The following is a 26,026-nucleotide window of genomic DNA, read 5'->3' on the forward strand; positions in this document are numbered from 1 at the left end:
AAATAAATAAATCTTAAAAAAAAAAATCCACATAAAATAAAATAAAATAAAATAAAAACCATATCAATCATAGCTCAAAAATAATTATAAAAAAAAACTGCCAATTTATGCACACAACAGTAAAGTTTCCATTCACCCATTTAACAAATGAGAACCTACGTTTGTGTTACTTGGGGCATGGAATCAACAGTATAAAAAATAATACAAAAACCTTCTTATGGTGTTTACACAGTAGTATATGGGAGCTCCATCTCCCTAAACTTATGATATCATTGGGGCTTTAAAAAAATCTTGCTTTGGTAAGGTGAGAAGCCAGTTATTTTAAGTTTTCATTGCTAACATTATTTTTATAATTACCTACTGGTCATTTACTCTTTAATTGCTCATGCAAGCCAACCCCAATGTAACCTTCCATTACAGTTTATGGCAATAAGGTATATAGCTAGTCATCAGTAACTGTTATGATAATTTAGAGCTTTCAGTGTAGAAGCTGACCTTGAAAACAAGTACTCTACAAATTCTCTTTATAAAAATTCACCAAGATGAATGATGTAAAAGATTTAAAGATTGAATGTGAATCACGTGACCAAGAACCACTCTAATTCCTGATAATAACTTTAATTGTATCTGTGCAGTTAAAAGGGCTGACATTTTGAACTTAGCAGCATTCCGTTAAAAATAGCAATTAACCTTTTATGAGACTGTTTTGCCTATAGTACAAGCAATCTTAAAGTCACAACTGCCTTTTCATCTAGTTATAATTTGCCATCTTTTTATTTTGTGAGTAAAAGTGGACAAAATAATTCTACAAAAAATACCAAAACTGTGTCTGTTAAATTCACAAAATGCTGTCTAGAGATTTGCAATTTAGAACTTCTTTTGTAAATGGACATGTTGACACTTCACTCTAGCATCCATGTTGTTCTTGCTAGTCGCTAATCAGCAACAGAGATGCCAGGAACTTTCTGAAAAGTGTTGTTTAGCTCAGTGGTTAGAACTCCTCCAGTCCTCTAGCCAAATTTCAGGGCCTAGTATGGTAGGTCGAGAAATGCTGTGACTTAGAGGATGTCTATTTTTTCTGGAATTTTCTCTTAACGAGCTAGTAAGTTTAAACTGCCTTCCAAAACTCTGCAGTGCACACTGGATGCATTCAAAAACATGATGTGTCTTTCCTGGGTCTTTCCATTGTGCACTTAGTGTCAGAAAAAAGATAAGTGAAATCTCACTGTAGTTCTCTAAGGTGAAGTTGTTGTCTTCCCCATTTTATATACAAAAGTAGGTGAACCCTGAGAATCATATAATATGTTAAGATTATCTTGTTAATTAAAACAGTAGCTAGGAATTCTGAACAACAGTTCTCACTTGCTTTAGTGGGTAGGCTCTTCATAAAGCCTCACAGAAAATACTGGAAATCTAGAATTTTTTCCCCTCAGTCACATACAGTGACTTTGTTATTTTTTAAACCTCTGTCTGTCTCTCTCTCTGAAACTCACACTACAGTTCCCCACTGGCCTCATGGGTAGTCTGGACTTACCCTGGGGCATTGCATAATGATGCTGAGATGTAAAAATCTTTTGAGAAAGATCTATAATGGCAATTTGGTTTAAAAGTCAGATCTCAAAGGTTTAAGAGTTGAATTTCATTCTCACCCAGCCAAATTCGTACATTGAAGTCCTAAAACCCTGTATTTCTGAATGTAAGGCCCTTTAAAGAGGTCATTAAGGTAAAATGATGGGCAGCCCCTAGTCCAGTAGGACTGGTGTTCTTATATGAAGGTAGTTTAGGACAGACACGCACACAGGATTAGCCATGGAAAGACACGGAGAGAGAATGGCCATATGCAAGACAAAAAGAGAGGCCCTCAGAAGAAGCCAGCAACATATACCTTGATCTTGGTTTTCTAGCAGGAGCATTATGAAAAAGCAAACTGTAAGCCGCCCAACCTTTGGCACTTCACCATGGCATCCCTGGCATATAAAAGAGTGGATAGTTACTAATAATGGAGCTTGATCAAGATCAGTGGCTTGAGTTTTGACATCTTAAGTCACTCAGTTTAGGTTGACAATGTTGTGGCAGCAGTAATTGAGCTGAAGGCAAATTGGAGATGCTTCTGGTTTTCATATAGCTATTTGAATACACCTACCGTGGACAGGAGAACCTTTTTCAGATTGCCACTGAGTTCACTGTGGGAATGCAGAGTCTAAGAAATGATGTCAGGGACTGCTGTAACCATCAGAAGAAAATGACTAATGGGAGAAATCACAGGAGAGAGAAAAGGAGAAAACTGAAGAACTAAATAAGCCTTACCCAAAGACATTAAAAGGATTGTCCCTAATGAAAGTCCCTTTGACGCTCAGTTCAATAAAATATTTTAAAGTGCATACATGGGAGTGGGAGGGGAGGGAAATACGATTTAGAAATTAACTTTGACTGACCGCAAATACTTCTTGATACCATATGGGGGAAAACAACAAAGTCACAGACACAAATATCCATTATGTCATGTAGTCTTTGATAAAATCTATAGTGAAAATCGGAAATGCAATGAAATCACAGAGAACAGAGGAGGTCATTCTGGCTGGAGCACTGGCCAGGACCTGAGAGAGACGTTTGTGTCAGTTTTGTGGTTATGTAGCATTTACATGGGTGGAGTTGCAGAGGGGGAAACTTTTTAGGCTGATGGATTAGCACAAGGAAAAACAGATGTTGTTGAGTGCAAATCATGATCAATGAAAAGTAGGAATCTGAGCTGCTTCTCTGAGAGGAAATGCTGGGATAAGGCCCATTTACCTTGCACATGAAGAACCTGGGCTTGAGTCTGTATTTCCCATTTATAGATTTATGATTTAAGTCTCCCTGAGCCTCTAATTGCTCATCTATGAAACCAATAATTATTCAAGACTCACAATTACGAAGATTAAAAGTGAGTACCTGTTTGAAATCCCTAACTAGTAAAACCTGATACACAATACAAAATCAGCAAATTTAGTTGACTCTAAGGAACTTAGACTTGCTTCTACAGAAAACCAGGGGCCAGTAAGATTTGATCATGAAAACAAGATGACCAGAGTGGGCATTTGGAAATGTATCCAAGGAAGACTGTGTATAGAATAAATGAAAAGGTCACCGTCATGCAAGAAGGAAGATCCTTTAGAAGAATATTGCAAAGCACAAGTCTGCACCAATGGAGTGTAAAGTAGGGCTCTGATGATGGAAGGGAGAAGCACTCATGGGCGTGAGAAATTTCCAGAAAATGGCTCTAGAATATGTACCTGGGACATACACTGCTTTTCAGGCAATCAGAGTCTAGTCCCGTGGCTCTTTTCTCAAGTAGTGCAAAGACCTCTATCAAACCTTTGTAGGTTCCTAGCCTCCTGATCTATGAAACAGAGATTGAAAATCTCTAGGTACCCTTATAGCTCTAAAATAATTCATGCCCATTTGAATCAATGAAATGTGTTAAGCTGATTAGCGGAGGGGAAAAAAAGAACATATGGGAGATAGAGATATTAAAGATAACATGAGGAAAAAGCTATAAACAAGAGCTAGTATGTCAGTACGTGAAGACATTACTAGAAATATGGAAGAAAGGAAAATGAATAGCTTTAGAGGAGAACTGAATAGCACTTCTCACACATTGAGGGCTAATCCTTCAAGCAATTAGTGATACAGCTTTATGAGTATTCAACAAATTACTTTTTAGATTTTCTCCTATAGCATGTAAACATCACATTTGAAATCAAATCTCTTTCTTTAATTTATAGATTCTTTTCATTGGCGATTCCACCAACAGAGGGATCATGTACTACCTGATGGAGAGACTGAATGAAACCTTGCAGGAATGGCAGAAGGCCCATGGCACTAAATTCTACCACAACGTCAATGGTGGGAAGACTTTGATCAGTTATTCCTACTATCCCCAGTTCTGGATAAGCTCTGCATTGAGACCAACATTTGAAAAAGCACTTGAGCATCTCTTGCAAAGGTACAAAGGACTATTACTGATGTTTTATTAGCAGTCGTAATTGTTCACTCTATATCATCTGTGTTGAAAAGCTTAAATACCAAGTGATATGGCTGCAAATGAGTTGGAAATGACAAGGAGGCTTGTGATCAGGATACCAGCTATGGTTCAATGAAATGTGAGGCAGTGCTGTTAAAATGTTTACCATCTGTTTTAAGGTAACATGTGTTGTTTTTCTTTCTGGATTTCAGATCACGGCCCCTGGAGAATTCTGCCCAGACTATATTGGTTGTTGGTGGTGTTCAGTGGCTTAATTCCAATCACCTGCAAATTATTCACAAAGTTTTAAAAAGGTAAATTTCTACAACAATAATTGTCATGAGTATTCTAAGTTTTAAAAATGTTGCTATCAATGACTGGATTTTATCATGATTTTACTTAAAGAGCAACTTACTTAAGTCCTTAAAGCCTACTGTAGAATAATTCAAAATATTTTGGTACCCAAACACAAAATAACTACTCAGTGTCCATATTTTCATATTTATAGTTATGAGGCTTCCCTGGTGGCCTAAGAGTTAAAGCTCAATGTTATCACTGCTCCAGCCAGTTCAATCCCTGGCCAGGGAGCTGACCCACACGGCACTGCAGACCTCTCCTGTCTCACCCGCTGCTCCCCTCAGCAGCTTATTTCAGTCAGTTTGCCTGTTCTGCTTCCCACTCTGCCTCTAGTGAATTCTCTCATTCACTTTACCTCTTCCCTACACCCTAGTACTTCTGTGCACACACAAAAAAAATAATAAATTTATAATTACTATGATCAAATCATGCTCATGACACTAAAAAGCTTAACATATATCCAATAAATAAAATGAGAATTTCACCCTACATGCCAATAATACATTCTAAAAGGAATTCTTACTAGTCATGTAAACAATAAGCATCTAGAAATGTCATCAAATTTAGTGACTTCAGAATTCTGATGACTTCACAGGCAAAATTTGCTCAATATCATTGTGATCATCAAAACTTTGGGAATTGGATTTCACCTGCCCGTGGATGGAGTGCATTTCTTAACACAGGTAAGAATGTTACCTGTTGCCCAGACTGCATGAACTTCCTGGTTCCACTAAAGATCTGTCTGGATAAGCACTGGATGAAGCGCTACAACCTTCACAAAAACCAAAGGACACAAAAGGCTTAAGGATCATGATTTCAAATCAGTTCTAACTGTTCCTAGCCATAAGGAAGCCACAGCTCCCAAGTATGTTGTGGCTCCCTAAAAGGAAGAAAATAGTGCAGAGACCTCAATGGGAGATGGAGAGATTCTGCTTTGATCACCCCATCCCACTAAAGTTTTCTCACTCTGTGCCTCAAATGCAAAGCACAGCAATCGGCACGTAATAGACCGTCAAAAAATCATTTGTGCAAATGAATGATATTTTCTATGATTTGGTTGCTCCCAGATCTCTCCTTAGAATTGAGCTCTTCACTCCTTGGGCTTCTAGGTGGATACTGCAGTGACAACTTACCTGAACCCCAGTGGGAGTGAGTTGTGTTTTCCTGCAGGAATTCTACAGGAAGACCAAGATGTAGGCCTTGTCGTGAAGCTGGATCATCCGGAAGGGCCAGCCAGCTCTGGAAGTCCCAGTGGGGTCTGCAAAAGCCACTGTGGCCAGGGTGTGGCAGGGCACGCTCCCCTGACCCCTTCTCTCTCACCCCCTCATCCCTGCAGAGTTGAGCACTCTCCTCTGAGCCCCTGTTTGCAAAGTTCTTCCTCAGAGTCTGTTTCCCAGTGAACCCACCTTTTTCTAGAAGGTGTTCTCTGGGACTGCTAACCATAAGGTGTCATCTACTCTTAGTTACTCTTCAGTTATGCACACTGAAGTGGAGAAAATACTTGCAACTCGATAAAAGGCAATAAACAACACTGAGCGTTTCAAACGTCATTTTTCATGCAATGGCAGGGACCAAATTCGTATCTGTCTCTTTATTCCAGACAGCTTCTTTATGCACTTTCTCTGTTCGCTAGCCTTATTTGATAAGCATGTAAATAGATAAGAAGACAAAAAAGGAGACACATTGACAGTGCTCCTTTTACTTTGCAGGGGATGAACAAATGCGAGTCATGTTTGCTCTTTTGCCAGGAAAATGAAAATTGCATTTGCCTTTTAAAAAAGGAGAAGAAACACAGTTACCTCCCTGTGTTATTTTTAAGTTTTCCATAAAATAGACACCAAATCAGGATTAGCCAAATAAGCAGGCTTAGTAGGGAGAAAACCTGCAACGAATACAGGGGGGATTGTAGAAATAGATGGAAAAAGTTTCAGACCACAACCTCCAATATACATCACCCAGAGTCAGGCATAATGGGCAAGAAGGAGGGAGAGTGGGAGAGAGGCAGGGAAGTGTGCTTTCTAGAGGAGCAGCAGTTGGACACCTCCTCTCTGTTCTGTTGCTCCCCAAACACTGTCCCCTTCTCTCTTTCCCATTCCCATCCAATTGGAATACCTCCAGCTGCTTGAGGACCCCTCTTGAAGTCTCAAAGTCTGACTGTTCCCCTAGATCTGCAGAGCTACTTCCTCCTTTCTACCACAACCAAGAACCTGCAAAGTTAACCGCTCAAATTGTAGATAATCTCCCAGTACTGTTTCTCCTGATCGAAGATGGGAGATATTAGAGCAGCACCTTGATTCCTTCATCTTTGTATTCCTTGCCCTCAACCCAGAACTAAACACAAAACAGATGCCAACGAATATTCAGATGACTAGATCAATAATCCAACTGGATGGGGAGAGCATCTTCTAATTTTGTTGTTTTAATTGGGCATTTTAGATGCTTGACTATATCCTGGAAGACAGTGAACCTGGCTACTTTTCAAAGGAGGGAAAGTTCCAGGTTGTGGTTTCTTGTAAATATTTATATATTGCTTTGGTATGTTTGTTTTTACATATAATAAAAAACAGAACACATCTTTATTTGGGAAATGCATGAGAAACCAGTTCTTTATTTTACAATAAAAAAAAAGTTGATCTTTGCATGATTTCCACATGAGTTATTAAATCACAAGATAGTCCTCCATTAAAAACAACAACAACAACACTCGTTCTTCTGCTTTCCCCTCAGAGTGAAGTGCAGAGCTTGTGGAAAGAAAATGTGATGATTCTGGATGCTGCAAAAAGATATGGCTATGAAGTGGTGGACACATTCTCCATAACAATGGGAAGACACAAGGAGTTTTTGCAGGGCAAGTGTGGATGTCATTTCCATGAGGTATTTATGTATTTATGCTGGCTCTCTGACTTTTTGTTGCTTGTGGTGTTTTAACATTTTTCCTGGTTTCTTTAATTACCTTGTCAGTTTTGCTTTGCATTAAAAACTGTCAGGAAGAGGTTTGGTGATGTGTTCACCATCACTCAGTTAAAGCATGTTGTTGTAATCACAATTCCAGACTGCAAAATGAGGTATTAAAAAATAATATTTATGTAGATACTTGAAAACTAGGATCCTTGGTCAAAGCAACAAGAAGACAAGGATCTGAAGAACTCTGGACTTGTTGAACGCATTCCACGTTTGGCATCAGAAACTGTGTCCAAAGAATGTGACAAATGTCTTGAGTGGAGGCAGCTTGGAAGTCAAGGCTATTCAGTGTGCTAATCAATGAACTTCCGTTGGCTTAGCCAGTGCATTATAAGACGACTTATGTTTTGAGTAGTTTCTCCCCAGTGGGACACTTATTTTATTAGTAGCCATTGATTAAATAAGCTTGACTGATGAGATGAGATGACATGATAGTAGAAAATAATTTTATCCTTTTTCTTCTATTCTTTCAAACTCTTCTGCAACTTTTTCTTCCTTGCTGCTCAAATAATACCAGGTACATCCTACACCTTTAAACAATTTCTGACCCCAATCGCTATCATACACAGGAAGACTATCACGACAGTATAAAAATTCCCAGTCCTATGTGGTAACCACAGAAAGTGATTTTTCTTCCTGTGGTTCAGGCTACTTCAGTCTCAAAAGGGAAAAATAGCCTGTGCTCTATCTTGCCTTGCTATTCTTCTTCTCCAGCCTTTTCTTTGTTGGGTCAGGTTAGAGAGCTGTGATTAAGGACAACAGAAGTCTCACTTACTAGTCAGAGGTGCAGTGTATCAAAGTGCTCTCAGATGGAATATCCATTCTTCCTTGAGGACTTCCTTGAAGACATGCCAAGCCGGGACCTTCCGACATCACCCTCTTTGGTGATGTCATTACCTCTCAGGTGGTAGCATTTCTTCCTGTTTCTCTCTCTGTTGAAGGTCATGTTGTCCCTGCGGGCATTTTCTTGGAAAACATTCAAAACAGCACTAGATTTGCTTCATGCCCTGGTCCACCTTCAGTCCATAAGAATCACTCTCAATCTTGCTGGAAAAACATCAGCTCCCATGTAGCTCTCCCTCACTCTCATTTTTTAAAAGATTTATTTACTTATGCAGGTAAGAACTGGGGAGTAGCCCAGATGTCAGGGGTAAGAGGATTCACCAGAGAGAGTGGGGAGCAGAACAGGCAGATCTACTGAAATACACTGGTGAGGGGAGCAGGGGGGAGACAGGAGAGATCTGCTGTGCCATGTGGGTCAGCTCCCGGGCCACAGATCGAACTCACGCTGCAGTGACTGTGGGTAGCTTCACAGTGCTGCGCTTTAACCCCTTGAGCCACCAGGCAGGACCTCCGTTAGTCTCCTTCTTGCTTTTAGGCTGGTCTCTTGAAGCCCCATCTCAATTGATTGAAAGCAAGGGTGAAGCAACTCCCCTAAAAGAAAGATAAACCACAAAGCAGTTCTCACATAAAAATTTCTTTCTTTGTTTTCATTCCCCAACCAGTTTGATGAGATTAGGACTTGCCAAACTGGATTTCATGCATCACACACTTTGCAAATTTTGCATATATTGTCCAGACATTGTTTTTGAAATGTGAGGTTTCCTGGCCACTGTTATTTGCTCTAGATCTCAGAAATCTTAGCTGAAACTGAAGAAGAGGTCTCTTTTGTGATCGATTCACTCATTCTTTCTTTAGAGGGCCTCCCTTTTTAAACCCCGAGGCAGTTATTTTTGGGTTGACTAAAGGTCTATTCAGATCTTGTTTTTCAGCCCTTAGCTGACTGTCAGAATCCATCTTGGTCCCCATATTTTTTATGACTACCCTAAAATGAGTGACATTACATTAATTCTTCTGTTTCAATAATGGATCCACTTTATATTTCTATTTGACAAAAGGAACTGCATTGATAAGAAAGAGTTTGGCATTTTATGTTTTAATCTAGCAACTTGAAGCTTGGTCATGGTGTCTAGAGCATTTTTTAAACTATAGGATACTGTGGGGCCCTCCCTAGTGGCGCAATGGGTAAGGACGCAGCGCTGTAAGGTGGACGCAGCAACTTCAGTGTGAGTTCAATCCCCACCTCACCCCGGAGGTGACCCACGTGGCACAGCAGACCTCTCCTGACTCACCCTCTGCTCCCCTCCATGGTGTACTTTGTCGATCTGCCTTTTCTGCTCCCCACTGTATCTATGGTGAGTCTTCTTACCACCCCTGCACCTCTGGCCTGTACCCCAGTTCTATATGCATAAATAAGTCTTTTAAAAAAATTTTAAAAGCTATAGGATACTGTGTATCTACATGCTTCTTCCAGAATAAAATATAATGTCCTTCAAGTACCTATCCTATTTGCCAAATATCAAGATTTGCAAAATGTATCTTCAATTAGTATTTTGGAGGAGGGTATCTGTTTCTCTTTTTCAGTTTTAGTGTTCTGGAGATCTAAAAAAAGAAAGTTCTCCAATGATTTCTAGCATGACTCCAGTTAAAAACAGAAGATCCTTTTCCCATGTGATTGAATTAAATATATCTCCTGTTACTGCATCAACTAGTTGACTTTAATATTCATAGAACTGGGAACTACAAAGAAGATCATTGAATCATCAGGAATAGAATATTAGCTCTCAATTATTAATAATAAAAATCATTAATGTGAAAAAACTGTGATTTTAGTATATCAGTCAATATTATTTTACATATTTGGTTTCATACCTTTTTGTGCCATTATCATGCTCAAATTCTCTTAAACTCTATTTCTAAGGGGTGCTTGATGGGAAGCTATCAGTATATTCCCCTAATTTATCTCTGCTGGTTCTGGAGTCATGTAATTCACTTTGAAGTTTTCAGGTTTAAGCTGAACTTCTCAGAGCATTTTCCTTTCCAGTTACTAGATCTGATAAGATCATCTTTCTCACCTGACTCCTTTTATCACCTAGTCTCTAAAACTGTTCATCACTGAAGCATAGTTGTTGCTTAACTCTTAACAATTTGTATCACTTGGCTAAAGAAGTTTTTAGTACTGACACTTATGTTTTATAATCTTTCTAAATCATCATTCAACTTCTTAAATCTCTGTTAGCTTATTACAGGCAATCAAAAAAAAAATCTAAAACTCCTTGCAAAGGATGGTTTGATGAGGAACAGAGCAAGAGAGAAGAGTTCATTATTAGTCTGATGCAAAAAAAAAATTAAAAGGAAGAAATTCACTAATAGACATTTTTTTTTCCCCTTGGGCTTTCTTATGAGCTAGCAATGAAGTTTGTCATATAGTAGCAGCAAAAATTAGAATAAGTTATATTGGAACCCTAAGAATTTGGGTTTAGCAGTTTTGTACCTTCGGGTGTACAATTAAACCACTCCCGTAATAGTTTCAAAGGTGCTGAAAAGGATTGGGTATCATCATTATAGTAAGTTCTTGATGCGTTCACTTTGGTTTGGACTGAGAATTCTATCATAGACATAACAAACTGGTTCCAGTGGACTCTTGTTGACATAGGTTACATTAAAGGTCTTAGGGTACATTTCATCTCTCAAGGCACTGAGAAAGAATAGGTGGCCACCACAAATCTGTAAACAATTTCTCAATGAATAGGCATCAATTTTGACTAAAATGTTCCTGCTAATTGGAAAAGCAGGTGTTTCTCTTCATGTCTGGAATGGAATTTTGTTTTTCTATTGTTTATGGAGGCTCTGCCTCTGGTGAATCCTTTCACAACCCCTGAATCTCTGGCCTATACTCCAGTTCTGTATACATAAATAAAATAAATCTTTAGAAAAATAAAATTATAAAACCTGAGTTATATATATATGTGTGTGTATATATATATAAAGAAAACAACAGGATCCAGGTAGCATTTTTAAAGAATGGTTTGCATGATTCCTTTAGTATGTGGCAAATCTCTGTAGTGAATGGGCTAAAACCTGGAAGGGATGCAAAAATATTGTCAGACCAAACCTGGCTGCAAAACCAATTTTTAAGTTATTGCTAATTAGCCTTAGGGGTTGTACAAACCTTGGGTGATATCCCTATTTTCTAGCAGACATAGAGTTTTTGATTCAGCCATTAAAAAAAAAAAAAAATGGCAGCCCTCCCTGGTGGTGCAGCAGGTTAAAGCACATCACTAAGAAGCTAAAGCCAGTTCAGCATGAGTTCCATCCTAACTCGGAGGTGACCCATATGGTGAGCAGATCACTCCTGATCTGCCCGCTGTTCCCCTCAACAGTGTATTTCAGCAGATCTGCCTGTTCTGCTCCCCACTATGTTTCTGGTGAATCCTCTCACCACCCCTGCACCTCTGGCCTGTACCCCAGCTCTGTATGCATAAATAAATAAATCTTTAAAAAAAAAGTTCTGGCAAACATCGCCTAGAACTAACACCAGTAAGCTTCCTTAATTCTGGTGTCATAGAAAAACTTTCCAGTTTTTTTTTTGGGGGGGGGGGGAGGTCAGAGAAGAGTTGCCATTATTATTTAATTTCATCTTATATTCTTTATTGTTTAATATTCATTAAATAAACCAAGATCTATCTCGCCTAGAATGTTTTCTTTCCATGTTACAGGCCACAGATTTTCTCACTCAAACTTTAAAAGTTTATTGTTCAAAGACAGTGAGGAAAGAAATCCTTACATTCATCTATCTAAAATATCTTTAAAAATATGACTTTAAAGAAAATATAACTGAACCAAATAGAGTTAGCTTATATGATAGATTCCAGTTTAACCAACAAACTTTGAGTATCTATTTTTGTAAGCATTGTACAAACCACTATAAATGAGTTCAGAACATTTTCTAGAAATCCTATTAGAATCTCAAACGCAACACATCCCCAAAGGAAGAATTAATATTCCCTTTAAATTTTCTGCTGCTCTAGTATGATATACTAGATGTACTCAATTGTATTGAGCGTTGAGCTTGTATTATCACTTACAAACTGGTATCAGTCTTAACTGCAGTTCTTTCTCCACTCTGCCAAAGCTTCCAAACCACCAGTTACCAATTCCTGTTTACTGCCTAAATATTTTTCTGTGTCTTTGCCCTATACTCTGTTCCAATTGTCTCAACCTTGTTTATGCTTTCATTTACTCATTAAACATTTGTTTTGTGTCCAGTTTCTAGTTCCAAACTAAACATTAGTAGTGCAGAAACAGTCATACACAAGTGATTTGTGTAGCTGGAGGGTCAGATAAAAAAACTCCTATTATTATGGTAAGTGGTACATATATATTATTAGAGGATATTATAATAACACTAAGAAGGAGCACCTACCCGAGTCTCAGAGTGGAGTGAACTTGTCCTTGAAAGACATCCAAGTATTGGTAAAAGATGAGTAGGCTGTTGGCAAGGCTCGAGGGCATTTGCAGAAGGAAGGTCATTCCAATCCCATGAGAAAATATAAACCAAAGTTACTTTGAGATAACCTGATGTTCTCAGGGAATCACAAGCAACCTGTATATAGCAAATCATCAATTATAAGAGGGAACTGGCAAAGTAGATCTCAGCCTGATTATAGTAAGAACTCACACCTTGTCCTCTAGGGACAAGAGAATCACTGGATTTTTTTTTTTTTTTAAAGATTTATTTATTTGTTCATACAGAACTGGGGTACAGGCCAGAGGCTCAGGGGCGGTGAGAGGCTTCACCAGAGACAGAGTGGGGAGCAGAACAGGCAGATCGACGAAGTACACTGCTGAGGGGAGCAGAGGGCGGGTCAGGAGAGGTCTGCCACGCCATGTGGTCACTTCCGGGGCAGGCGGGAATCGAACTCATGCGGAAGCGGCTTTAGATTCTCAGTGCTGTGCTTCAACCCGCTGCGCCACCAGGGAGGGCCGAGAATCACTGGATGTTTTTAACGAGAGAAATGAGATAGTCACATTGTTTGTTCAAAATAGGTAAAGTCTGATAACAGTAAGGAGACAAGAATTAAAGAGAACTAAGCCAATAAGAAAAGTTGTTAAGTGCTTTTTCTTAGAAGTCAGTAGAAAGTTGATACAGGCTCATCCAAGCCAGAGCAGAGATAGTAAGTAAAAGAGAAATGTGGATAAATCCAATTACTATGTTTTTTAAGTATATAAAGATCTTATCTGTAGCATGAGGAATAGGAAAAATCAAAGATGATTCCTAACTTCAGTGACGGATAGCGAGCTCAAACAGCAATAGAGAGAGAATACTTGAGAAGATACCGGCTTAGGGGAAAGATGATAAATTCAGCTTTGAACATGTTTTGTTTGAGATCCCTGTAGGACATCCAGGTGGAGCTCTCTAACAGGTGGTTGGATATACAAGTCTGAAGCTTGAGGGACAGGTTGGGGCCAGAGATAAAGAGTTGGAAGTCATCAGAAAATAGGTAATAGTTGAAACCATAAAAGCAGATCATTCAGAGGATGTGAGTAGATTAAGAACTGAAGAAAGTCCTCTCGGAAACACAGATATTTAAACAAAGTTTGAAAAAACAGTAGCATGAACTTAGAGAATAATCTGTTGGAAGAAAACAGAGTATGATGCCAAGGAAAATCAAAGAGAAAAATTAGTACAGAGATTAAAATAGAACCAGCATTGTCCAAAATAATAGGAAGACCTTTAAGATCAAGATTTTAGAAGATTCATTAATTTCAGCAGTTCCTTTCTAATTGAATTAAGTATATTTACAGTAAAATGGGAATACAGGTGGGAACTCTACTATAATAAATTGAAAAGGTATGAGAAGTACGAAAAAGGGAATACCTTCAACAAGGGAAAAGAAAAAATGGAGACAGATGATGAATTTAGAAGAGACAGTCATTTAGAGGCAATTTATAGGGGAAACAACTTGGGTATGTTTGTGGACAGAAAGGAAATAATCAATGGGAAGGGATATTGAGAAGACAGGAAGAAGAAGGGCTGTTAAGCAAGTCCCCAGCTATATTTCAGAGAAGGTTAGGTCAAGGGCACTGGTAAACAGTTGGTAGGTTTTCAAATGAGCAAGGTGGGGCTAGATAGATTCTTTTTCTCTGTCATTTAATTGCCTTGGACTACTGCAATATCTTCATTCCGAGTTTTCACTTTTACTCTCGATCCATCATTCAAGCCCCCTCCATACATTTGTATACTTCTAATCCACTGTCACCACTTAAAATCTACCAATGGCGTGCTGAGGATTGGTCACAGAAGATTGTCTTACCATCCCCACTCCCCTGTTTCTGGGGAAGTAATCCCAGACACTCCTTTCTTGGAGTGTTCATTCCATCATCTGCAAATGAATTCTTGCCTAGAGTAGATCGGAGGTCAGTGCTTTGTGTGAGGGAGCCCAACCTTCTCAAGATGATTTGGTATCAATTCCTCCTCTGAAAGGACCTTATACAAAATGGTGATAATTAAATTAAATCAGGGTCTTTGTCTTAAGGAGGCTAATTTGTTCAATGAAGTATCAGTTACCCTGCGCTGAGCTGGTATTGTGATCCATGAGCCAGTTTAAACATTCTAGTCTCTGCCGAACAGAACCTAAAATGGCAATGTGTTTTAAGAAAGAGCTGGTAACTCATCTCTTTGTCATGCCCTTTGCAGTAAACCCTCATCTCTGAGAATTGCTTGCCAATCTTTCAGTGCCATGCTACAATGAAGCCTTTTACTAGGTCTACTCCCTTGATTAACATTTCCTACTTTACCTCTTAATATCCTAGCCTGGGGCCCTCCCTGGTGGTGCAGGGGATTAAGCACAGCACTGTGAAGCCATGGCAGCCACTGCAGCACCAAATTGATCCCTGACCTGGGGGGTGACCCACATGGCATGACAGACCTTTCCTGACCCACTCACTGCTCCCCTCAACTCCCCACTCTGTCTCTGGTGAATCCTCTCACCCCCACCCCCCCGCATCTCTGGCCCCCAGTTTAAAAAAAATAAATATGGTTTTTAAAAAAGATCCTAGCTGGTGAAAATCGGTTGTGTGCTTTGGAAAGTACTGTATACTTTAAGGATTCTCAAATGAGATTAGTACATTAAATGATCCCAAAAACTTTAGAGTAAGCTGGTTTTACACATTTTTTCCCCAAGCATTTTTCACCACAAAGCCACTTTTCTTTTTTAATAGCAACTATTAAAACCTCACTAGACACACTTTGGGAAAACTAGTCTAGGGAGCAAGCTCCAAAATCATAGATGGAGTATTGATTAAATGTGGCACATCAACCACAAGCACTTAATTCCTCTTTCACTTGAAATTGCAGTTAGAAGATTTTAAAGACATAAAGCAATTCCTCATCACCCTAAAGCAGAATAAGAACTTGTAACAGACAAGAAATCTGAATGCATTTTAAGAAGTATTGTAAAATACCTAGAGAGGGAGAAACAGCAGTTAAGAGCATCACCTGGCATCATACATCTTCTGAATGGCTCACATCTGAGGGAGCCATGTAGGGAGGAAGGCAGGGACGAGGCACTGGTCAGTGGTGGGAAGCGCATGGGGATTACAACTGAGATGGGAAAATGCACAAAATGAAGAATGATGTAAAAAAATTAAAAATATAATAAAAAAGGAAAAGAAAACAATGGGCTGATGGTCTATAGGCAAAATAGGTAAACCCCTGAGCCCTCACCCTAGCCCATGAAATCGAGAACCTAGATTGACACACTTGTATTTTTTTTTAAAGATTTATTTATATAGAACTGGGGTACAAGCCAGAGGTGGGGGGTGGTGAGAGGCTTCACCAGAGACAGAGTGGAGAGCAGAGCAGGCAGATGGACGAAGTACACTGCTGAGGGGAGCAGCGGGAGGGTCAGGAGAGGTCTGCCATGCCATGTGGGTCACCTCCTGGGCTGGGGATCGAACTCACACTGAAGCAGCTGAGGCCAGCTTGCAGTGCTGTGTCCTAACCTGTTGTGCCACCATGAGGGCCCCACACGTTTGTTTTTTTAATGGAATAGCAGAGTCTGGACTCAGAGTCACAGGTGAGTGTAGAGTCAGAAACCAGAAAAATGACAGTAAACCTTGGAATTGGGGTGGAATCTCAAACCTTCCTGCTGGAGCTGCTAGATAGCTGCAGTCAGGCAAATGCCAGCAGACAGAGGCTGAGGACTTTTCAGACCAGACATGCAATAGCCAATAGAAGATCTTTGAAAAGACCAGAGTCTTGTCCAGCAAATCCCTGCATGAGGCCAGTCATTGGAAATGTTTTTCTACACACATTGTTTCTAAGTTACATTTTAGTGCCTTATTAAACAGAATTTTTCCAAGTTCCAGGGAGACAGATGGAAACAAATACCTGTTAGTTCAATTCAAAATACATGCCAAGGCCCAAGGGGTAGATCTAAATCGAGTAGCATAGGAACTGAGCTTCTAATGAATCACACTAATGAAGGTCATTCAAATGACTAATGAAGGTCATTTAGTGACATGAATCATCAGTCGCTTAGGAAACTGACTTTAAGACTCCATTTAAAATTGGTAAACTAGTGTTCTGTAACTCCTTATCATCACTCTCCCCAGCTCATGGCAGAATTTGGTCCTAGCGTCAGGAACGGAGTCCCACCTAGGCTCTGTTGTCAGAGTGGAGGGTTGTGGCTTTGGAGGTAGGAATGGAGACTGACACACTACAAATCTGGAAACACCAAAGCAAACAAAACCCCCCTCGTTCCTAAAGAAAATTTTAGTCTTATTCTCTAATCCTTAGCATCTTTGACCCATTCAGAAGTTGGAATCCCTTCAGTCAAAACACAGCTCATTTCATGTGGCCATAATTACATATTGGGGGTAGGGGGAGGAGTTTGCAGGGTGTGGATGACAGAATTCCTTATTATCTTTAAAAATTGCATGATTTCCCAAAATGGAATTATAAATTACAAGGACTGGCTTCTAGCTATTGTTTGTCACTTTATTTTTATTCTCTTTCTATAAATGCTTAGGCTACTTTTTTAGCTATTGATAGATTTTGTGACTGGTTATTGGGTTGGAGGTTCTGTCTGTAGAATGACTATACCAAATAAAAAAATGCTTCATTAGTATGCACTTATCTTCAAAGATTGCATTTGCATACTTTACCTGGTCAATCACCTGTTTTCCAACCTTAGAAAATCCTTACCTCATTCTTCTTCAGACACCACCCACGATCAGGAAGTCTGGTTATAAGAACACCCCCCCAATCCAGTCTAGAGAGATTTTTGGAACACTTGCATGACAAAATTGTTTTCTATTTTGTTCTGTGGATCTGGAACCACATCAGAAGCTACTTGGGTGTTATTCAGGTCAGGATCAGTTTTAGGAAAGGTATTTGCTCGTAATCTGCCTGACCCTTTTCCAACTCACCAAGCTTTCCCTTTTTGTAATGGCTTTTGGAAAATTCAAAGTCATTTCTGATGCAGCAATTAAGTGACATGGCATATACTTGCTCTCATGAATATTAATGGGAAATCAATTTTAAATGTTGCTGTTATGTGTATTTAACAATGAAATTTGCAATGTGTAGTTTGTTGTATGTTTTATATGTTTTTCATTTGTCTGGGAAGTCTGATAATGGCTACTGGCCAAAACCTGTCAAGTTTACTTGTGGTCACTTTTATGCCTGTTAAACAGTCTGTGTGTCCAACTCTTTAATTATAATAATTATTATTAGCAGTGTAGATACATTTATTATAATAAATAAATCAAAAGATCGCTTAGCATTAAGAAAACCTATGAAAAATAAAAGTAACTTCCACACACCAGAACATAGAATTTCATTTCTATTGCACCAAGCCAGGGGATAAGGTGATGTTCTACATATCCTGTGGCTCGTTGTCATTAATTGACACAACTGCTATAAAGATTCTAACAGCATAGGACTTGATTTCAGCTCCAAGAATTACTCCATCCTAAATTTCTGTAGCTACTATATTAAAAGTATATCGTCATTGTTGAAACATGGTGATTTTTGCTTGAAAGTATATCTCTGAGATGTAACTTAATCTAAACTTGAACATTTCTGTGAGAAAAAGTATTTTTCATTTGTCTTCTACCTGCAATCATAGAACAATGTGCATCAAACAAGATGCACACTTTATGAGGACCTTCATTATCTCTTCCTCAAGGGTTCGTAAAGAAAAAAGAAGAAGGAATACAATTTCAAAATGGCATTATCATTATCTCTTACTAATTTTAAATATAACTCGACATAAAATTTTCAGAAAAAGAAAATAAACAACAGTAAAAACTAAAGAGAAGTTAACTTTTAGGATTTTTAGGGACAGAATTTTAGGGGATAACAGTCAGTTTAAGATAGTGTATATTTTTACTAATGCACAGATTGTTAACCTTAGATAGTGCTTCCTTTCCTCTCCAGGTCTTTTTCTCTGTGGTCATGTCCTATATAGCCAAATTTTGAGAATAATTAGAAAGCTCCAGATCATTAGAATATGTCCCTCATTAAAATGGCCACTCACTGCACACAAATGTCTAGAGCCTTTTGTTTCTGTTTCAAGACCAAAATTTCTCACCATTGTTTTCTAGTAGGTCACTTCTATTATTTACTATTATGATGATGCCTAGGAGGCAACTTAACATTTGCACTGTTAACAGCTCTCTTTCAAAGCCACATTCCAGCAGACACTTTGGTTGGATTTTAATAGCCCCAAATAGTCCTCAGATTTTGGGAAGAACCCAAAGGAGCACATTTCCACACAAGAGATCAAAGGAAAGAAGCAATTAGCTATTTACCATACAGGTATCAAACATTTCCACTTGCATAACATTTCCAAACCTCAAAAATGTAGCTAACTCCTTTCCTTCTACATGAGAGCCCCTAAGAATAGTTGAAATAAAGCAGTATTCTGAAACTCGGAGATAGCAGTTTAACAACACTGCCAGATACTGAACTTGACAAATAACTTCAAAGAAATAATAACTGTTGGAACAGATTATCATGACCACCATAAATTAACACTAAGTCTCCTTAATGTACTGAACAGCTATTCATTACATGGAAATGACATGGTGCCTGACCTTGGGGAACTAGCCTCAGACAATGTCTTTGAAGTCATTTCATTCTTGTTCTTACTTCAAGTATCTTAGACATGTGTCTTTATATAGTCCCCTTGAGGGTAGGGACCATATCTGAATTACTCCATGTGTTTCTGAATGCAGAGAACTCTGAAGACTGAAAGATGGATCTTATGGGGGGAAATCATCGTGTTCAAATTTTATAAAAGATATGTTGTTTCTCCTGTACTGCTTTGCTATCATAAAAAGATTACATGAATTCTTGCTAACTGCAAATGTTTAAATAAGTGTATAGAATAAAACTAGGGAGCACCTGTCTTTACATTACCAATACCTCCTAGTTCTCACTCTCTGCACCAGGGGCTCTATTCTCATTTTGACACACAACACACACACACATTTTAAATGCATGCACTTGATTTTAATCCTATGTGATTAAAACTACTAAGTCATTAACATTTTTGATCAATGGATATGTACAACTTGGGTTTTATTTAGGACTACTTCATTCCATCAATAACAGTTTTAGGGCACAGTAGCGGTTTTTAAAATGCATTTTAATGTGACTTTGAACATTCTTATTTTTCTGTTTTGAATTCTGTGTATATTTGGTATATCCAGTTTACAAAGGTAATCCATGCTAGGTTGATGTAGACTAAGTTGACATTGGTGAATGAATGTCTGGTATTGGTAGTCTGTATCACTGCCCCTTCCTCAATTTTTTTATTTTTGCCTTGACCATTTTCCTACATTTATTCTTTGAGGTGTATTTTAGTTTCTTTACCATTTCCCCATCCTGCTGTGACTACAATTAAAATAGCAGCTTCATTAATTTGGAAGGAGCCAGCATGTATGTTCCCATTGTTCTTGCTGTCATCGATGTCTTCGTCATCTGCACCCCATAGGTCATGGCGCCACTAGTAAAGTTGCCTCTGTATCATGAATGTTTAATTACTGATAAAATATAGAAAAACTGTATAACTTTTACATATTAATTTTATTATAGCTCATTATTTTCAAGTAGATTCCTTAGGGTTTTCAGAATAGCAAACATATAGCTAAAAATAATTTTTGGATACTTTCTAATAATAAAGCTTCTCATTTACGGAAACTTGTATTATGAAATAAACTAGTAAAAAAATTTAATGCTCCTTGGATTCAAATTTATAATAACACTTTAGGATGATTTTTTACATGCATATTTTGACAGGTCAAAAATTAAAATAATTCTTTCTCTGTACATGGGTCAGCATTCAGGATTTAGTGCCATGCTGATAACGACTTAAGAAAGTTATCAAGGGCCCTCCCTGGTTGGCACAATGGGTTAAATTGCAGCACTATGAAGCTATCCACAGCTGCTGCAGCATGAGTTCGATCCCCAGCCTGGGAGCTGACCCACATGGTGCAGCAGACCTCTCTTGACTTTCCCACTGCTCCCTTCAGCAGTAGATTTCAGTAGTTCTATTCCCCACTCTGTCTCTGATGAATCCTCTCAACACTCCCCCTTCATTCTGGCCTGTACTAGTAGTAGAGCACTTGTATGCATCAATAAAATAATTCTAAAAGGAAAGAATTAAGAAAGTTAGCACCTTTGTATACTTCTTGCACAATAGTTTTCAAAGGAAGCCAACAGAAATAAGTGTGGTTGGTTCAGTCCCTTGCAGGGGTCAGTAGGAGTTGTATGCACTATCCTGATCCGTCTCGGGGGCACTGGCACTGTAGTGGGCATTAGACTGGCCCTCGGAAACCAGGGGAAATTATCATCTCACCTTCCTTGTTTGCAGATCACCTACTGATTTAGAAATAGAAATAGAGGGCCTTCCCTGATGGCGCAGGGGGTTAACACACAGCACTAAGAAGCTAAAGCCACTTCAGCATGAGTTCAATCCCCAGACAAGGAGGTGACCCACATGGCGTGGCAGACCTCTCCTGACCCGCCCACTGCTCCCCTCAGCAGTGTATTCAACGTTCTGCCTGTTCTGCTCCGCATTCTGTCTCTGGTGAATACTCTCACCACCCCTGCATCTCTGGCCTGTACCCCAGTTCTGTATGCACAAATAAATAAATCTTTAAAAAAATATAGAAATAGAAATACACTAGCAGCCGGCCCCTTGTTATCTGCCCCTGCTCCAAAGGGCAACTATGTATTTTAGTAAATACTTTGACAACTTATATCTCCCTTTGATGATTTTCAACGATTTTATTCAAAATCTTTGTCTGCAGCTACACTAAACTAGCATTATCCATTATTTGGAATGCAGCATTAAATACAACCCTGAAATCACACAAGACATTAAAACCCCTTTTTAAAGAACTACAACCTATAGCATTTGGGATGGACCTTTTTCTAATTTATACATAGAGAGTAAGCAGCTCATCAGGTGATTGCAAATGCTGAAACTTAAGACACAATTATAGAAACAAAATTAACCTTATTTTGGCTTCGGAAAACTGCAATAATATTTTTTTCAGAGTTGGATGTAATATTTGTTTTCTTAAACAAACTTCCTTTGAGCACTTACCAATCTTGTGATTGGTGAGTACAAATCTCCAAAAACTGAAACAAAAGCTTCCAGGGGAAAGTGGGTGCACCTCCCCAACCTGCCGTATTTAGACTTATAGCAGAATCAGACAGCGGTAGGAGAGATGTTCATAACAGAAATTCACAGCCGTGGGATCTGGAATATTAATCAGCGGTTAACAGCAAACTGAGCTCTCACTGGAGATCCATAGGGCTTCTGGAACACACCCACTGCTTCCACTGGACGCCTTAAAAATAACTTCATCTGAACTTAGGCAGAAAAAGGCAAACCTCCCATTGCTACAGGAAAATATTTTTTGTAGGTTAGTGGGGTAAAATTGGTTTTTAAAAATGCTGTCACTCTTTGTTCTTTAAAATGAGAATAGCTTCAACAATTTTGGGTTGACAAAATAATAAGCAATCATTATATTCACATTTAAAAGTCAAGAACAGAAATTACAAAGGATACATTTTAAATGACCTACAATTCTTCTACCGAAAGGTCACTACTATTCACATTTTGGTGTAAATCTTTACAAAATTTCTACTTTAAATCAATTAAAATGGTTCATGTAGCATGGCTAAAAAAAACTCATATTCAAAATTTGTGATTTTAAGATATTTAATTTGGAAAAAAAAAAAAAAAAAAAAAAAAAGATATTTAATTTGGGGGGCCTCCTTGGTGGTACAGGGATTAAAGACACAGAGCTGGCAAGCTATCACCAGCCACAGCAGCACAAGTTCAATCCCTAGCCACAGAGCTGACCCACAGGGCACAGCAGACCTCTCCTGTCTCATCTGCTGTTCTCCTCAGCAGTGTGTTTCAGTAGATCTGCCTGTTCTGTTCCCCACTCTGCTGAATCCTCTCACCCCCTACACCCCAGTTTCTTATGTGCATAAGTAAACAAATCTTTTTTTTAGAAAAATATTTCATTTTTTAAAATTGAAGGGGCATTATCTTATATGGAGTAATATATATGTGTGTACACACACACACACACACACACACACACATATATATATCCCTTAAAACTCTCAAAAGAATTAAAAAAAAATCCATGGGCACTTAAGCTGCCTTCTTAAGTCATCAACTATAAATAGTTCAAGTGTTTCCAGGATGACTGAGAATGTCTTACAAATGCAATAATATAATAGAGTTAATGCCTTGTTACTTTATTGTAATTACACCCAAAAAATCTTTGCCCGTGTTTAGTTTGTTCCCTATTTCCAGTCATTCCCCCAATCTCTGTCTCTACCTCATTCCCTCTGACCCTTGGTGTTTACAGCGCATTATGTTAACAGTGATTAAAACTGACAATAGGATTTACCAGGGAAATGCTTTATAAACTGTACAAATGGAGGTGAATGGGACGACACAAAACAGAAACAGTAAATATGGCCTCCTTGTTTGTCTGTGTGTGTATATTCACAATATAGCTGTATGAAAACACAGAGACTCTAGTAATGTTTTCCCCTGGGGAAGAAATTTAGTGGAATGTGAGACAGAGATGGAAAGAAAATTTTTATGATATACTCTCTATATAATTATTATACTTTATAATACTTATGCCTATTCAAGTAAATTTAAGAAAAAATCTACCTAGTGACATACTCAACTGTATGAAGTTATTAGCTTAAAAGACTTTAAACTGCTCCTTCAGATTCCAGGATTTACTAAGTGCCCAGAGAGATGAACTTCCAACTATAACAGTGGCAGCTTATGGATGCACAATGGAAAATGATTTCTCCTTTTCTTTGAAAATAATTGTGGTTCTAGAAACTGGTACCATGTTTGAATCAATGATTCAGCAAAAGTACATCCATGACTCTATATGTTAGCATTTGGCCAACACACACACACACACACACAGTAGTGTGGTAGTGAACCCATTGCAACTGTTCCTTAGCTGCATTGGTGACAGTGTCCTAAGAGTTAAAAAAAAAAAAAAAAGCAGAAATTCTAATTTCAACCTTGCTCCTTTTTGAATGATAAGTTATTCTGCTTCTAGTTAATCTGCTTCTAGTTAATATGCCTGCCTTTTGGGTAATAATTTGGGAGATACAGATGCTATTTAAGTGTGTGAACGAGGTACACTGCTTGGTGCAGGCCTTGAATGTCATTGATTTTGTCTCCTTTTTTTTTGCTCTTCATTTGCAGGTAGTGAAATCAAAGCTTGACAAAGAATTTCACTCTATTAAAATGAAACTATCAAGAAATCATATTGTGGGAAAATATTTCAGCAATCAAAGCAAACGACAACAAGACTCCATAACAAATTCTCAGTCACCCTATAACGTCAGAGGGCCAATCAATCAGGTTTACTCTGAGATTCTCCTCAGCAGGATGTGTGCACGTGGAAGATCTGCATAGACCCCTTGCAAGAGGATCGAAGGTGGATGGAAGTCAAACCGCTTACCTGGATGCTGGTCTAGCAATCAAATTCTTGCATCTCGTGTCTTGTGGAGCAGCCACAGAGACTCGGACACACAGCACACGCATATGCACCAACAAGCACTCACATGGCTTAAAGAACATTCACGTAACACCTTTTCCCTCCAGCTTGATGAAATGAAGATGTGCACATGAAAACCATTTGGTTTCAAGGTGAAAGAGTTAGAAAAATGTTACTTGAAGTATCATCATAAACTCCCATAGAACCACTGTGGGCCAGGCGTTGCATTGTGACAACAGAAAGAAATGCGGACACCTGAGTTTTGTGGAAGAAAGAGAATGTTCTAGAATGTTCTTTTCTCCAGCAGTGCATGATTGCTGAATAGGAGAAAAGCAGCCACATTCCGCTGGCCCTGAGTGTTGTTTGTGTCTTTCACAGCTAGGGTAGTGTGCGTGATAGTGTAAGATGTGGACCTAGCATTTATGACAAACGGTTTTCCTATATTTTTATAATAGGATAATTAAAAGGAAAAGAGCAGGAATGCTCCATAAGGGAATTTAAAGAGACTGTATGAGAGAGATAGACATGTGCTATTTTACAGTTAAAATGCCAAGATATTTAATTTGCACTCTTCGTACTTTTCCTAAACATTCCCTCCTATCCGCTCTGTGATGTTGGATGGGTAGACGCAGTCTAAACTGATTAAATACATAATTATAAACTGAGGAGCAAAATGTCATTCCTCATGCCTTACTTTATTATGCTTCATTGATGGTATAACTTCAGAAGGCTTTTGTTGCCTTTAAGCCCTAGGTATTTTAAGATTACAGTTACATTTTAAGTAAATATTTTGCAACGGATTAGGTATTATCAAGTTCATAGTATATTTTTCCATTAAAATATATATACATATCCATAAATACTATTTTACTAGTAACCCTATTTTGATTTTTCTGGACAACTCTAATATAAATTTAGAGTAGCCATAAAATTATCTTTTATTAAAATTTTGGTATACACATAAAGCATGTCAAATTCCAGTATTAAGAACTTTCTCTCTTCTATTTTCAGATCAAAATAATAAATCTCCTTATTTGGCAAATGCTTTGTTGTGACCTATCCCACAGCTACAATGGTTTTTAAACGCTTATTTTTCCTTTGGGGGGGGGGAAATAAGCTGAGAAGGTTAGTTCAATACATGGCTGAAATTACCAAATGTAAAAATACCTCAATCTCATTATCATGCAAAAATGAAAATTATTTTGATTGATCAGTTCCTTAGTATAAATACCCACCTCCTTAAATATTCTATTTTTATATATATTTTTATATGAAAATAAACATGAATTTATATTTAAATGTCTTAAATTATATTTAAACACAAATATCAATAGCTATAACAACACATGTCTGCCTCTGACAGATGGTAGATTTCTTAGGAGAATGGTACAGAATTCTTTTAACATGAACGATTTTTCTACTAACAGCAGCTATTTGGGAAGTATCAGTTTTAGAGTTTCAGTGATTTTTGTCAATGACATAAAATGTCAGTTCATGCAACATCTCTGGCGTCTGGATGGATTAAGTGCTTGCTAACAGGATGAAGATCAATGTGTGTTTCTTGTCATTTCCTGTCAACCCAACAGTAATAGCAGTATGACTGAGTTTCATGTGGCATTTCTTCTTCACTGGTGAAATAGTAATGGATTTTAGAAACAACTGTAAAAATGCTATTAATAAAAGCCTTACTAGCAATTGTCCATGTTCAGGGAGTTTTTCTTCTCCTTTTTGCTGAAAGTATATGACCTTACATGCGGTGACCATGGCAGGGATGCTACCATGCAAGTA

The 26,026-nt window shown here is 38.3% G+C and overlaps 1 protein-coding gene across 2 annotated transcripts in view; it reads left to right on the top strand.

Annotated features, from left to right (window-relative positions):
- CPED1 (cadherin-like and PC-esterase domain containing 1) overlaps positions 1-25,061 on the top strand; it is a 248,922-nt gene extending 223,861 nt beyond the window's left edge. Inside the window, exons 18-22 of one of the 2 annotated variants that reach the window (XM_004677169.2) lie at positions 3,765-3,985; positions 4,216-4,317; positions 4,956-5,043; positions 7,088-7,234; positions 23,944-25,061. In XM_004677169.2, coding sequence (XP_004677226.1) covers positions 3,765-3,985; positions 4,216-4,317; positions 4,956-5,043; positions 7,088-7,234; positions 23,944-24,156 — 771 coding nt within the window. In that variant the 3' untranslated portion in view covers positions 24,157-25,061. Of the gene's footprint in view, positions 1-3,764; positions 3,986-4,215; positions 4,318-4,955; positions 5,044-7,087; positions 7,235-23,943 lie in introns of those variants that run through there. The other variant, XM_012720742.1, reaches the window with a different exon arrangement.
- Positions 25,062-26,026: the final 965 nt, after the last annotated feature.

This window comes from Condylura cristata, unplaced genomic scaffold, assembly GCF_000260355.1.
Source record: "Condylura cristata isolate star-nosed mole 26May11 unplaced genomic scaffold, ConCri1.0 scaffold00005, whole genome shotgun sequence".
In the NCBI taxonomy this organism is placed as follows: Eukaryota; Metazoa; Chordata; class Mammalia; order Eulipotyphla; family Talpidae; genus Condylura; species Condylura cristata.